A 16,581-nucleotide genomic window follows, 5' to 3' on the forward strand; every position below is an offset into this window, starting at 1 on the left:
ATAATTCTGGCCTTTGTCATTGTCATGCATTTCATGTGTAAGAAGTTGCGGTGGCAATTGCTAGATGCTTGTATCTTTCTATGGGTCCATATCAAGTCCACTATCTCCCACTGTGTTTGACACACTTGTCACTACTTCCTGTTTCTCACTTTCATTTATCATTGATTCTCCTGACGATGAGGAGTCTGTCTCCCACTCCTTGGGGTCTAGGGTCTGTGGAACCTTTGAGGAAATCAACAAGGACCCCAGATTCATTAGCCATCTTGTTTAGATGGCTTGGCACCACAGAGAGTGATGGCATGGGCACAGGCATTTGCTCAGTCGTCAAACCTGGCAAAGTAGGAACACATGTCCCATCACCATCTTTTGCCCCAAAAGGGCTGCCCGGATTACTGAGTATAGGCATGCTTGCCTCCTGCCTGTCTGCTGGGTGGTCCTTCTGGCTGGTATTGTGGTCGTGGTGGTGCTTGTACTATAATGGTGAGCTGTGGCTGGATAGTATTCAAGGGCAGTCACAGCAGGGCATTTTCTGATGGTGGCTGTTTCCCAGAAATGTACCTGGATGACAGCAAGTACCCAGATTCTATTGTATATTACATGTTTTACCAGGTCCAGGATTATCATTCAATTGGCCAAAGTGGCTACCATTACATCAAACTTGTGGAGGTCATGCCAGGTCAGCTTAGATGAATTCCTGCCATACTTAACTGGATGGCACAAGGTGAGGACCTAATCATTGCCCTCTAGTAGGGTGATCCATGTGGCCAGGCTTGCTGAGTGTGGTGCCACAAACGTCTTCTCCAGTGCCATTATTTGTACTGGCGGTAGCAGTGTTATCAGTCTTGCTGACTTACTGGGCTGGATTTGCAATTGCCTAGTGGTCTGCATCTCTTGAGATAAGGCCTGAAATTGTGTCTGCAGGGCTAAAGCCAATGCGGTTAGATCCTGCTCCCCCATGCTCAGCTGTGGTGACTTGTTCCTTGGTTCAGGAGATAATGGAGACATGCTTGGCTGTGAATGGGATGTGTGTCTAACTTCTGGATGCTTTGCTTGTCGCCAGATGTCTCGGACTGAAGATGGGTGAGGTCAATTGGTTTGACATGTGCGCGATGGGGTACCCACCACTAACAATGGAGAGATCTAGAGGCACTCTCCCTCCCTGAACCTTTATGACCAACTGACCAACTCAGGCCTTATCTTACCTATATATCCATCTGGCTCCCAAATCTGAGGCTAAGCAGACTGGATTTGGGAGCCCCATCATAACCACAGAGCATTACGGAGCAGGAGCAACCCACATGGGCTCTAGCCCTGCAGACACAATTTCAGAACTTATCAGGGAATTATCAGGGTATGGAAGCCAGATCCTTTCTCTGTTCCAGTTATGCTTTCCCTGGAAGACCTGTTACCCAAAAATGACTTAAGCTTTAGTGGAGCTGCAGGTGCCCTGAGTACCTTACCTGGGATTGAAACCCAGGACCCTCCGTTCAGCAGTCCAATGCTTAACCCACTGGACTACAGCAACCCACTTATACATACATATATATATGTATATATTTATATGTATTTTCATATATATATATATATATATATATATATATATACATACTTATATAATTATCTTTGAAACACAATGCTCTTTGACCATAATTTTAGTATAATGTGCTTCTTTTGACATCCTTTTTAAATTCACGTCAAAATTATACCTTCAAGGTTTAGACACGAATGCTGCTATACAAATTTTGAAATGTGATAATAAATATATCATTGAATGGTTTGATGTTAACATTTATTATTCACTTTATTATTCGTTTGTAAATTTCGCCATCATTTTTTGGCTAAGAATAAACATGCAAATGTAAATTCTTTCCCTGCGTCTCAGTTATTTTGTCATAGTTGGAAAGAAAATCTGTAATATGGAATTAATGCACTTTTAATGCCCATATCAAAATGTGGAAGGTCCAATTTTTGGAGTTCCTGTCGTAATACGCAAAACCATTGGTATATCAACACATTGGTTAATTTTTAGAATTTTACGCCGAAAAAATTAATCACACAATTTTAACTTCAAGTCATAATTCTTATTAGAAATATTTATCCCGAGAAAATATTCATGTAAACAAACAATCAATTTAACAGGATTAAAATTTTTAGTTTAGGTGCAAAATAAAATATACACACATAAGGTAATGTTAAATTTGAGTAATTTTTTTTTAATTTCTCGGCAGTGCAAAAGAGTTATAAATTCACAGGAATGACCACTTTCTATTAAAGTGAGAGTTTAAATAATTTAAAAATATTTAAATATGGCGATCACTTAGCGCCGAAATGAAACGAAATCGATTCTCGAACTCGCACTTAGTAATCGATTCAGAACGAACGACCTATCGAAATGTAGTCGGCCATTTTGAAAGTTACTGTTTTAGTGTAGTAAATGTTGACAGGTTGAAGTGCTCCAAAGATGCCTCGACACGAAAGTTTAAAGTGTAGATTATGTCTTAGCCGTGGTGGACGGTACACAAATATATTTTATGAAAACAACGATGCTGAGAAATTGGTGCGGGAAGCAATAGAAGAGTTGTTGGAATTGGAAGTAAGCTACGCGTTGTATGTTTACGTATTATTGATAATGATGCTTTTACAGTAAATTTACCACGAAATGTGCGACAATGCCCTATTTTAGCTGAAAATAGCCTTCAAATTATTCGGATAATGATTCGAGCCCCATTGAGAGCGAATGTTTAGGGCTTAATACTTTGATAATCATGTTTATATAGGTAGTCAGGGAAAGGAGCAACCCGTGGTTGCTGTGCTACAAATGCTTTAAATTGCTGACGGATTTCTACATGTTTAAGCAGCAGTGCCATGAAAACCACCATCTATTGAACAGTCAAAGGACAAAGAGACACGCGGAGAGAAATAACCGCCGCGCAACGGTGAGTCGAGGCCAATAATGATTGGTATTTTGTAATGCTATGAGGAATGTTTTGGATAACGTTATGCGTCAACGGAAGTAACTTAAATTGAATAATGAACATATTTATTTTTAATAAGTGTCCTCGCTATTGTACGCAAGTGTTAAGGTCTTATTACCAAATGACTTATACTGGCGTTTATATACAAATTTGGAATTAACCACTCTTCTGTTAACACTTCAAGCAATTTTATTCAATATTCAATTGGAAATCTCAAGTTAGAGTGAGCTGAGAGTGAATTTTACTTAAAGTGTGAATATATTAAATGCAAGTAGGCAATCAATTTTCATAAATTGTGAGGTAACCGAAAAGGATGATAATATACAAATGTCCATGTAAACAATGATATCTCGTATTAAAATAAGATCTTGGAGTACTCCCTAGAATATTCTTTTGGTTCTTAATTTCATTAAGTCATTCAATTTTAATGAAATTGCCTCTAAAGGTAATTAGTAGGAATTATTTTGTGAAGTATTCATAATTTTAAAAAGATTAAAAAATAATGCACTTTTTAAACAAGTGTTGAGGGGAATGTTGGAAAGAGATTGATCCTTTTGATATATTTTATTAGTTAATATATTTTTTCAATTGATATCTTCTATTTTAATAAAAAAACTCGTAATTAAAACTTTTTTGTATTTTTTTGCCAACAGTTCATTAATATTTTTAAAACTCAAAAACTAAGGCTTCTATTAAGTTAAGTTGCAGTAACCCTATTTAAATAGTTATTAATATCTACTAAAGGCTGTATAATTGTAGGCTGCTCAATTTCATTTTACAGCATTTCACTTATCATTTTTTCCAGGATGTTACTACAAGTATATCCACTGGAGAAAATTTATTTCCAAATAATCGTGTCACATTAATTTTAATAAATTTCTCCATTGATTATTTGCAGAGGAATCTAAAGGTAGAGACAGAGTCAAATGATGCCTCCAATGATAGTGATGTGGGAGTAGCCAATTTGCGAGTGGTCACTGGAGCATCAAGCATTCTAGGAGAAAGATGCAATCCCAGTGTAAACAATGTAAGTACTCATTGAAATTCTAAAATTGATACCTTTATCCTCTGGATTCTGTGGAAATGAATTTTGATTACAATTTTGAATAAATCCATTAAATTGGAGAATTTTTATTCAGTGAATAAAGAGAAACTGAGATTTAAACCTGAAATCATCTATAAGGTGGTTTGGTTTTGCATTTTCGAATTGCATCTTTTAATAATTGCTCTTGCTGTTATATCTAGTCGTGTTTCAGGTATAAATTATGCCCCCACAGGTAAACATTGATACTCTCATTTCATATCCATAAAAAAAAAGAGAAAAACACTGGTGTGTAATTTAGATTCTCATTCATGCATAGGAAATATATATACATAAAAATGAAATGGAAAACGTTTATCATGAAAATAAATTTCAATTTCAATGTTCATCCTCTTTTTTAAATCTTTTTCAATATTTATATTTTGAACAATTAGGTTCAGATCACAGTAAAAAGAGAAACTTCAGATAATGATGATCAGGAAACTGTTGAAATGACAGCTAGGCTAAAAATAATAGACCACATTATGGATAATCGTGAAGAAGATTCTCTTCAGGTAAGGAAGACATTGGAACAGGTTGACATTTTCAAAGCTCATCCAAAGCTTTTGTTATTTTTGCAAATACTTATTCATTTGCATCTGAAAAGACTTTAGTCACTGATTATACTTAATATAAGAAATTTGTTTACACATAATTTTCTATAAATTACTGAAGTTCCATATTTTCACTGTTTAATAATTATTCAATTAACTCAGGGGATCGTAGTGAAGACAGAGGAAGTGGATGTTGAAGACCAAGAGGCCAATGAAATTACATCTAGCCAGGGAGATGCTGACCAAAATGTGAAGAATCCGGAATGAAACTCTCAAAAGGTAATTAATAAACTAAATCTGTGATATTAGTTCTATTATTGCTCATGTTTCTTTTTTTAACTCACGAATACTTAAAGTAGAAAAGTTTTCTGTAAGTCATCTTATAAAATACAATACTTTATACTAAATCTTTGATGCACGGATAGGTATTTATGAAAACCACTAATTTTTTTGGCTTGAAAGATTATCATGACCACAAAGCTATGTAATAACTTGCTAATCAAAAAGACAATAATGTTATATTACTGCTTATTATATAGAGAATGTGTTTTTATTGCATGTAATTTGTAAGTATTTTGCAATGCAAGAAGGTATATCTATGAATAAATATAGAAGTAAAATAATAAATGAAACAATTACTGTAGTATGACTAAGAGAGAGTTGAAATTTGCTTAAATGATAGTCATTAGGACATTACCAATCATCAAGTCATCATAAGAAATGCAGGCAAATTGCAAGAAGAAGGCATTTATAATCTAAGTGATGTAAATACTCATTTAAATTCTTAAATAAATAATTTGATCTTCGGGAACCATTTGATGGAATATTGATTGTAATTTGGATGAAATTCATAATATAGAATAATTCTTGTTTTATGATTCTGTACAGTCCGACATTTATCTGATTTTTTCATGCATGTCAACTAAAGGCCTGATATAATTTATCTAATCTCATCTGTAGTTCTCATTTATAAAGTTTCAATTATCTAATGAGAGTTTATTTTTCATTTTAAATATGTTTCCATCATTTATTGGTTTTCTTTGGTTACCTAGTGATATTATACATAAAAAATAATTAATGCTCAAGGTAAATATTGAAAATTTAATACCAAATGCACTTTTAATCAATTTTGAATTCCATTAATATTAAGAAAATTCATAAATCCTTATAATTATACCTTAAATCATTTATTTTTACTGTTTTTTCACCATTTAACTAACTTTGCAGACGATTGTAGACATGGATAAAATAGCAATTGAACAGCAGGAAACTGTTCCAGCTAGACATAGGACCAAATTTTATATTTTTTGACCTAAGTGCTGAATGGGCTAAGTAAAGTGTCAATAAGGCTATTACAACCAAAAGAAAATGCATGGAATCATATAAAAAAACATTTATGATACTTTATCTCCAATTAGCCTGACCATGTCACCTATTACTGTTCCTTCAAAATGAAAACTCTTAAAAAGACATTTTAATAGGGTTCTTTAATGCCAAACATATATCTGTTCTATTTTGGGATATTCACGAGTTGTAAGAAGAAGCATTTACAATAACAGCACATATATCACCAAAATAATTTGGTTATTTTGGTGCCATTATGGTTATAATATTTCGCATAAAATAAAATGACAGGCACTTCTTTCACTCTAAAATTGCCTGATAGAAATCTTTTGAATTAGGAGGAATATTTAATTATTTTACTTAATTTTCATGTATTTCAATTGCATTCTTAACTGTTCTGCTCTTTTAAATGTTGCAGAAGGCCATAGCTGCAGACCATACTCTGTTTATGTTAACCTATAAAATATTCCAGATAAAACTATTTCAGTCTTTGGTGTGAGTTAATTTTTTTAATAAATATGTGCAATGTCATATTTCCAACCAACATAAACAGCCGTCAAGTGATCAGTTTCTGTTGGTTCAGAATTCAGCTGCTCACTAATATTTTGCACATGGAAATGAGTTCCATGCCTTGACGAATTAGGATGAAAGGAAAACACTGACCTTACCCTAGATGTGAATATCTCAACCTGAAAGTTATATTATTGATAAATCATGTTGGAAAAAATTTGTATATTTCTATAATCATTTTGAATATCCAATTTTTGCTTATATTCCCTTCTAATTAATGTTATAGATTAATATAAAACCTTATAAGATAATTTGCCAAATGGCCATACAATTTCTAAGTACCATTCAAAATTTGCTTTTTCTCTGCAACATTAATTATGCACAAAATTTCTCATTCAGAAATAATATGTAGCCTAGGAAAAGCCTATGAATATTATAATTTTAAGTAATGCCTATATAGGGCTTATTTTTAGGTGAACTTTATATTTACCTATCAAATATCTTGGTGTTGATTATGATTATTTATGTTTATTAAGGAGCTGTGTGTGCTCCCAAGCCTTCAGAAGGATTCAGAGATCCATGGTGTTGATTTGGTGAATGATAAAAGAAGAAATTTGATGGTGTTGAGAAGTTCAATGAAAGCTATTAACCATTCAGTACAAAAGTCATCAATTGAGGAAGAGGACAATTGTTCAGTCAACACTAATGTGAATTTGATGGATGATGATAACTGTGAAGAAGTTGAGATTCAGGTAAGGAAAGAAAGCTATTATGCATTGCTTTTATAACCAATGCTCTCTCATAACTATATACATTATGTTATATTCTGAGTGCATTGCTTTTTAAACTTAGGTAATGTTATGAGATGAAATTGCCTTCCATGTGGTTTTGCATGGCTAAATCCTTCTTTAAATGAGGACTGGTATAAAAAAATCTTTAATAACTGTATTGAATAACACTTTCATACAATTTAACTATTAACATTGTCAAATGTTCTCTGTTTAAGAATATGAAGGACTACAAAATTATTCAAGTACCAGAGTAATTTGAAGAAATTAGCTCCCAAGATGTATGTTCTTGATTAAATTATTTTGAAATTTTGACCATCTGTCATAATAGATAAGAATGGATATCCTTGGCATTAGTATCGTGATAGATGAGGAGAGCTTTAGATAGTGTTCTTTGGTGATAAATTGGGGCTGTCAATGTTCAAAATGACCAGGTTGTATTCTTGAACAAGATCATGATTCGAATTAGACAATGTGATGACTTCTTATATTTAAAGAAGCTTTTTGCTCTGAGAAAAATAAGCCGCCAGACCTATTCTCTGTATTTCATATGTTATTTAATTTAATTGGTGGGCCAAAACTATTATTCATAATGTTGAGGCATTTTCTTGTTAACAGTATTTAAATATTTTCATTTTATATTTTCAATCCATGGATATCAAAGGTTTACTTATATTTTAACAGTAAACTCTCCTATAATTTACCTTCTCTAAACTTGAATTGAAACACTGGCAATATCATTTGATGTTAGAAGGTTCAATGAATAATGTTAATGCTTTTGAAGAAATTAAGACAAATGTTCTGTATAAATGCATGGTAAAATTATTAATTTAAATCGAAATGTATAATTTTAAACCTTGTGTAATTTTATAGAATGGGTTTGGAAGTTTTTTGGGCATTTAATTAATGTTTTACATGGATGCAATGTACATTGGTTATGTTAATATTTTTCAGGATGATTTAGAAGATTTAGAATTGCATTTATCCTCTGATGAAGAAGTACACAATAAGGAAGAATGTGACAACAATACTTTGCAGGAGATGGGCGGAGTTACATCGGAACAGTTGAAGACACAAGGTAAGTGGAGCTGGAGAGACTGTTGTCTTACTTTTGCATTTTGAATATTTTAGAAATACTGAAAATGTCAGATAAAATATTATGACTAATTACAAAAATTGATGGGAAAATATTTAAATCAGAATAAGCCTGTAACAAAATTATTATTATCAGGTAATCTACCGGTCAATGTAGGTTATTGGATAGACATAAACACTAATAAAATAATTTCGACCCCTAGCAAAACACAACATTCTACGCTATATCAGGTCTCTCTTCAGCTCAGTTCTTTCTTCCTCCCATCATCCAGTCTAACATCCCTATTCTGTTCCTTCTCTTTCCTCATTTGCCTAACATTCTACCCTCCATTAGTCTTCAACATCCAGCTGCAAGTCAATACCTCCTTCAGAAACATTTCCTGCCTCCATAAGATATCTCCCAGCAAACCTCTTTCTTTGCCCAATATACCAAGCACTTCCTCATTTATTTTCTTCTCTGTCCATTTTACCTTCTCCATTCTTCTCCACACCTACATTTAAAAATCCTTCAGTCAATGTGTATCCTCCTGTTTCAATGACCGCGCTATACAGAGCTAGCCTTTATTTCAAAGTTTCCTAAAGTCTTTTAATAATGTCCTTGCTCAACATCCCTTTGCCTAAAGCAATTCCTATCCTTATGTCCCTATTACTTTTACTGTGTTGGTCCAATCAATACTGAGATACATAAACTGTTTTTCCAGCTCTAGTTTTTGCCTTCCTATTTTAATGTTAACCTAAGCTTTTTCATCCTAGAAAATTGCATATTCTTTGTTTTATCAATATTGATTCTCATCCCATACCTGTTGTACTGAATTGCCAATTTACTAAGCAATGCTTGCAGCCCCTTGGCTGACTGACAAACTAAAGCTTGGTCATCAGCAATCCTAACTGATTTTATCAATTCCCCACCCACTTTCATTCCTACCTCCAGTTCTTCCCATGCCTTCTTATTCATTTCCTCTGCATACATGTTGAACAGCAATGGTGATAATGGGCAACCCTGCCTTACACCTCTTCCTAACACTGCCCATCCTGACTCCCCGTTTCCCACTCGCACCTGAGCAGTCTTGGACATGAACAGGTAGCAGATTAGCCTCATTTCTCTCTAATCTATTCCTATTTTTGGCATTATATCTTGTGGTCATGTTCTTTATTCCTTTTGATTAAAAATCTCATTGCTGCAATGACATTACATGTACCTCCTCCTTCCTATACCTAAACTGATCATCCCGTAAGTTATTGATTGCCTTACTATCTTTCCTTTTGGTTATGATCCCAAGAACAACTGCAAAAGACTTTGCAAAATAAAATGCTCTCTTTCAGGAATTGACAAGGCAAAAATCCTAAAAATTAACAAAATAAAATGCATATAATAGATTTCATTTCACTGCTGCTGGTTGTTATTTTCTAAGTCCCTCTTGTTTTCAAACTTTAATAATTTAAGTACCAATCTGATACATATGTTGAACCACAAATATTCCATGGTTGCCTTTTTTACATTTTATACTAACAGTTAAGGATCTCTACCCCTTTTGGCCATGATTATAAATGGAATTGTTGAATATTCTTCCTCAGTTCGGAAGTTTCCTTTGTCAAGGTTTTAGTACACTGATCAATTTAACTCCAGGTTTATTTACTATGGTCTTAATTTGTAGAAACGTTTTTTAAAAGGCATTCCAATTTTTTTATTTTGAATATTTAACCTTTAATTATTCACTTAAGGGATTTTGAGTATAAAATTAAGTAGGATCCATACATAATAAGTATCATCGTTGCCTCTAAAAATCAGAAGCCAATGATGTTATCCTTACAGGTACCTAAAAAAATTGAAAATTTGTTCATCCTGCATCAATATACCTATACATGTTGGTTTATCTTCCACTTGTCAAAAGTCTACTGAAAATCATTTTCTAGAATATTGTTTCAGCATTTGTCATCAGTACTTGAACTGTTAGATTGGAGTATAATTGTTATATTTTTATCTGCATTGCAATGGCAAATTATGTCAGCAGTTTCTTTGTATTTTTGTTCCTTGCTCAAGACTCTTGCAACCACCTTTGCCCATACCTCCCTTAACACAAGATCTTTATTAATTATTAATGTTGGTTCCGCCCAAAAGGCTGGATTCTTTACTAACTAGGGAGGTTATTAAATGCATAGCAGAGTGAGAAATAGTTTCATTTTTGACGGCTCAGAATCAGTTGCAGTGGTCATGAGGTAACTTACCTGGCCTTTATCTTTATTAAGTTGTCACGCTTTCTTATACATTTTTTGCTACTTAAAAACTTCTCAGGCTTAAGACATCATTTGCATAAGCCTTTTTAATTAGTTCCAGGACTCCAAATTTAAGAGCTGGAACTAGAGCATTGCTCCCATATACACTAATTTCTTTCATGAAAACAAAAAAAAATCAGTCATAACTAATATCCACCATCTTTCTCAATACATTTTACCATGCTCATCTTATTGCAGTGGGCTGATATATCAGCTTTTGTATCCCTGGTGAAAATTGCGGCAGGCCGATATATTGGCTCTTGTGTAGGCTTTTGTTTAAATAATTGTAACTTATGGTTTTTTCTTTAATAATTTATGGTTTTTGTGCTATCAATAGGTTGAATTTGCTAGAACTACATAACCAATTTTTTATTTTTTTATTAGCAATTTTAAATGCTTTTAAAATACTATAATTCTTATTATAATTTTTCGTTCAGTTTTGTACATGTTGGGAAGCTCTGCCTAATTGTTTGCTCGTTTTTTTTTCCTGAGTGGTCTTTCCAATATGAAAAGCCACTGAAAGGCTACTAATCTGTTTTCATCTGTAATCTCTTGAATGTGTTGTTGGGTCGTCGTATTGATATATACCTGCTTATTAAGACTTTATTGAGATGGTGGAAATGAGACCACTGCTTTGTATTCATTTTGGTTTCTCTTGCCGTCCGTCGTATCTAATCAATTGTGCCCTGTTCAATGGATTACATTGTCAGCAGTTCTCTGTGAGTTAGAACTTGGTTTTTTCCTGCCTTTAGATTGTAAGCACATTGCTGCAGTCTCAAGGAAAGGGTAAAAGTCCCAATTTGACAACAGTAAGGTCAGCCTTTTCAATAAAATCAAACTATGCAGAGGCTGACAAAAAAATTTGCAATTCACTGGTTTCTCTTTAATTATATATAATATTTTACTACACGTCTTTTAGATTCTTTATTATATATAAATATCATAGTTTAATTGAAAAATGTCTTTAAAAAAATATTAGTTTTGTGTCTAAAAATCGAAATATTATTACTCAAAAAATATTCTTCAAATTTATGATACTATAATAATTACATTCATTATTCAGATGATGTAAATGCATTACATCATTATTAACTTTATTATTATATTTTAAATTAAAAAAACTGCATATGGATATCTAAGCAAATAACTTCATAATGTTTTTTTTTCTAAGGCGACACATTTTCTTAAATTAAACTTCGCACTTCTCACTAATACCCCTGAAATCCCAGCCACACTAAGAGGGTTAATATACACTTATCTTGGTCACTTTGAGGTTATAATTTCGCCAATTGGTCCTATATTTATTTCATTGCTAGGTAGTGAAATTTTAAATATATCAAGAAAAAGAATATTATAGTTAATGTATTTTATTCTTTAGAATTAAATTAATAGCCCATGTAATTGAGTCAGAATTATCTGCCCATGATTGAAACAAGGTCATACTCTTTAATTCTTTTTTTATTAAAGCACAATGAATGCTGGCATTTGAAATAGTCATGACACAGAAGTGCCTCAATTGCTGTTCAGCAGAACTTTTTGTGACACTTAAATTTGGTAATAATAACTTGTTTCGTTATAATTTTCTTTTAAACCCAACAGAATTGTCACATTTTATACACTGATATTTTTTTTTGTTTAAAGAAACCACCATAAAATTTGTTATCAGACCATAAACCTAAAAGTAAATTTCCTTTTTAAGCGATAAATATGTTTTTAAATCGTTTTATTTACAGAACTTTAAAGTGGGGGTTTTATTTTCTTTCTTAAATTTCTTGCGAAAAATTTATTTGCTGTGGAAAGTTCTAGCAATCTAAAGGACAAATATATGAAAAGTTATGCCAGGAAATGTGAAACGTCTTTTTTGGATAAATTGTATCAAAATTATGTATAAAAGTAATTTTAAGGGCACCATACTACCTTGATCAGAAAGTTCCCGGAATAACCACCGTGTGGCGCTCCCATCGTTCCGATTTGAGTTCTGTTTTTTTGTTAAATTGGTACATCTGTTGTAGATATTCCCTTTAAATCTTAGTGTCATAACTTGACATTTGCAAAAGTTACGTAGCCAAGAGTACATCTATCTCTGTGTGTGTTGGCGATTTTTTACAATTGCAGAAATGGATTTAAATTTGCAACAACGAACTTGTATTAAATTTTGCGTAAAAAACGGATTTAGTGGCGCACGGACGTTGGAAATGTTGGAAAAGTGTTTCGGCAACGATTCTCTAAAAAAAACGGTCGTTTACCAGTGGCACGAGCGGTTCAGAAGTGGTCGTGAGTCAATCGAAGATGATGAACGCAGTGGCAGACCATCGACATCGAAAGTCGGTGAAAAAATTGATAAAGTAAAAGAAATGTTGGTCAATAACCGCAAATTAACCATCAGAGAAATAGCGGAGGACTTGAACATTGCCTATGGATCCACCCAAGACAATGCGGTTAATGATTTGGGTTTCCGTCGTGTAGCAGCAAAGTTGGTGCCAAAAGACCTCAATTTCATGCAAAAAATCCGTGCTGACGTCGCAAAAGACATGATTTGCGAGGCTGAATCCGATCCCACATTCATCAAAAGGATCATTACTGGAGACGAGACGTGGGTTTATGAGTACGACATGCCATCCAGACATCAGGCAAGTGAATGGCGTTCACCAAATGAGCCGAGACCAAAAAAACCACGTCGTTTTCAGTCAAAAAAGAAGGCAATGCTGACGGTTTTCATGGATTACAACGGTGTAGTGCATCATGAATTTTTGCCAGAAGGCCAGACAGTAAACAAAGAGTATTATTTGGGCGTTATGAGACGTTTGCGTGAAGCAATTCGCCGAAAGAGACCAGAAATGTGGGCGGAAAACTCGTGGATTTTGCACCATGATAACGCACCGTCGCACAGTGCTATCATTATTCGTAATATTTTGACGAAAAATGCAACAAATACCATCCAACAGCCACCGAATTCACCTGATTTGGCTCCCTGTGACTTCTTTCTGTTCAATCGAGTTAAAAAACCATTACGGGGAACGCGTTTTAGCAGCCGAGAGGAAGTAATGGAAAAATCGCAGGAAGCACTGATGGACATACCGAAAACCGAATATAAAAAATGTTTCGAGGATTGGATCAAGCGCTGGCATAAGTGTGTTGCAGTCGATGGGGATTACTTTGAAGGGGACAATATAGATTTAGATGAATAAACTTGTATTTTTAATTTTCTGAATAAATTCCGGGAACTTTTTGATCAATGTAGTATGTCTCAGTTGGAAATCAGGGATTGCCATACTAAAAGTAGTTTCACATAATAAATAGATGTTATAAATAAATTTAGCATGAAACAAATTATTTGAGGAAAATGACTTTATCACTTACTAAAATGACCATTTTACCTGATTAGTAATTTGTCCATGAATGAATTGAGGATTTTATTAATCAATAAAGATTTTCATTCTCCTAGTCCCCATCTTAAATATTGTCATTTTGGTATTTTAACTTCTATATTTGGACTTTGTGCTTTGGGTAAAAAACAGCCACACAGTTAATTTCAATGAAATATCTATTCCCTAGGAAATGAATTTCCCTTTTTTATACAGCAGTCTTTTCTCTGATTCCATTCATTTAAAACAGGAAATATTCCTATTCCTTCTCAAAATCCTTTTACAAATTTAATTTTCTAGGCATTTGTTCATGCCAAGTAAACAATTGTGGAAATGTAATGCGTGATGGCATTGAACCCTTTTCGTGATATTTTTTTATGTATGTAAGTCAATTTACCACCAGAAAACTATATTCATTTTACTGCATATCTCTTTGTACTTGTATGTTTAAAGTCAACGATTAGGTGCTCATGGAATGTGCAAGCTGGTTGAAACAAGCCATCAGTTAAGTAAATTGGTGAACTCTTGTGCAAGGGTCATAATTTAATTTCTTGACATTAAAAATTTTCAATCATCATTTAGATTAAATAATTTTAATGGAACATGAAAATAATTCTTAAACATGATTTTATAAAATCAGGGAATGGAGCAACAAGTATATGTGTTTTAATTTGTTTGTTTCAAATAGAACTTCAATGGATGATTTGATTGTAACAACTCAGGGAAACAATTTCCTGGCCCATATCTTCTGAAAAAGGTATTATAGAAGCTAAATGGTATTCTGCTAACCTTTTTGTGTTGAGTACAAATATTTTCAGCAGACTTTCTGAGAATAAAACTGAATACATTATTGGGTCAGCATCAGATAATGACGTGCTTTGTCCCTGGCCTTTTAGCTTTATTGAAGATGGCATAATGAAAATCATCTGAAATGAGCCCACATGCCATAGTACAATTATATTATAGGAGTAATTTATGTACATAAATGTTTAAATGTCATCTGGAGATAAAAAACTTGTTCATTGCAGCTAAAATTTTTCATTGATAAGATTACTTTTCTTTAAATCTTTCAGATAATTGTAAGAAACAAGATGTTGCAGGGAAAGATGCAGGAGGCATTTTATTGCATGCTTGTCAAATCTGCTACAAGGAATTTGCACAAAGGGACCTTCTCAAAGATCATGTCTTGCATGTGCATGTTTGGAATGCAACAAAATTCTATTGTGACTCTTGCTCAAAGGCATTTGACAGAAAAAATGACCTTGCAAGGCACATCAACTTGGTGCATGCTGGGAAAAGGAAGTTCCAACGTGAATTCTGCACCCAAAACTTCATCAAAACTTTACCTGTGCTCAAAGAGTCATCACATAATGCAGAAAGACCATTTAAATGTGCTATATGTTTGAAAGGTTATGTTCAAAAGCAGTATTTAATGAGGCACATTTTGACACATACTGAAGAAAACCCACATAGTTGTGAAATATGCTCAAGAGCATTTACTCATTATTATTATCTAAGAAGACACTTGTTGACACACACGAATGAAAAGAGGCACAAGTGTGAGATATGCTCAAGAGCATTTGCTCAGAATAGTCATCTAAAGATACACTTGTTGATTCATACTGGTGAAAAGCCATACCAGTGCACGATCTGTACTAAAGGATTTACTCAGAATAGTGATCTTAAAAGGCACGTGTTGATACATACTGGTGAAAAGAGACACAAGTGTGAGATATGCTCAAGATTATTTTCTCGGAATAGTCATCTAAAGATACACTTGTTGAGACATACTGGTGTAAAGCCATACCAGTGCATGATCTGTTCTAAAGGATTTACTCAGAATAGTGATGTTAAAAGGCATTTGTTGATGCACACCGGAGAAAAAAGTCTCAAGTGTGAGATATGCTCAAGAGCATTTGCTTGGAAAAGTGATCTTAAAAGGCATATGATGACACACACTGGAGAAAGACCACATAGGTGCCACGTCTGTTCTAAAGCATTCGTTCGGAAAAGAAATCTCAAGTCACACATGAAGTCACACACTGAAAAATGATCAGGGAGCAATGTAAATTATATTCAATTTCATTCACTCATGCTCATAACCGGAGCCTTATTGAAGGCCACATACATTTGAAAGCAGAAATGAGGTTGATATGTGCGTGAGAATTTTAAAAACAAGCTTTATCATTGAATAAAGGCAGGCTTAGAAACAAGTAAAAAACTAAAGTGCTCGAATTAAAAAAATCCTTCTCCCAAGAAGTACAGAGGCAATGTATGAATGACATGCATAATTTAGATAATGACGTTTATTTAATGATAAAAAACTTCCAAATAATTTTATCACTACCAAAGATCATTATAATACATAAATTTCAAGTTTGTAAAACTGTGACATCATTCTTCTGTTTTGTGAAACTTCTTTGAATAAAAATTAACAGTTATGAAAAATTTCGTTTGACTATCATTCATTTGAATATAATTAAGTGTAGCTAAAATGACTTAATGTTCCAATCATTTGATGACCTATGCATGAATCAACTGCGTGTAAATATTTAGATAGGTTGTTGATATGAAAGAGGAATAGTGTAGGACATT

General features: G+C 33.4%; 1 protein-coding gene across 1 annotated transcript; it reads left to right on the forward strand.

The window, feature by feature from the left end:
• Positions 1–477: 477 nt before the first annotated feature.
• Positions 478–16,371, forward strand: LOC139699912 (zinc finger protein 436-like). The gene is made up of 5 exons (XM_071598325.1): positions 478–572; positions 922–1,080; positions 3,921–4,002; positions 8,207–8,330; positions 15,060–16,371. The coding sequence occupies exons 1-5, from the start codon at positions 478–480 to the stop codon at positions 16,037–16,039; spliced, it is 1,440 nt and encodes a 479-aa protein (XP_071454426.1). The 3' UTR covers positions 16,040–16,371.
• Positions 16,372–16,581: the final 210 nt, after the last annotated feature.

This window comes from Hetaerina americana, unplaced genomic scaffold (genome assembly GCF_022747635.1).
Source record: "Hetaerina americana unplaced genomic scaffold, ioHetAmer1.1.p SCAF_98, whole genome shotgun sequence".
Taxonomy (NCBI): Eukaryota; Metazoa; Arthropoda; class Insecta; order Odonata; family Calopterygidae; genus Hetaerina; species Hetaerina americana.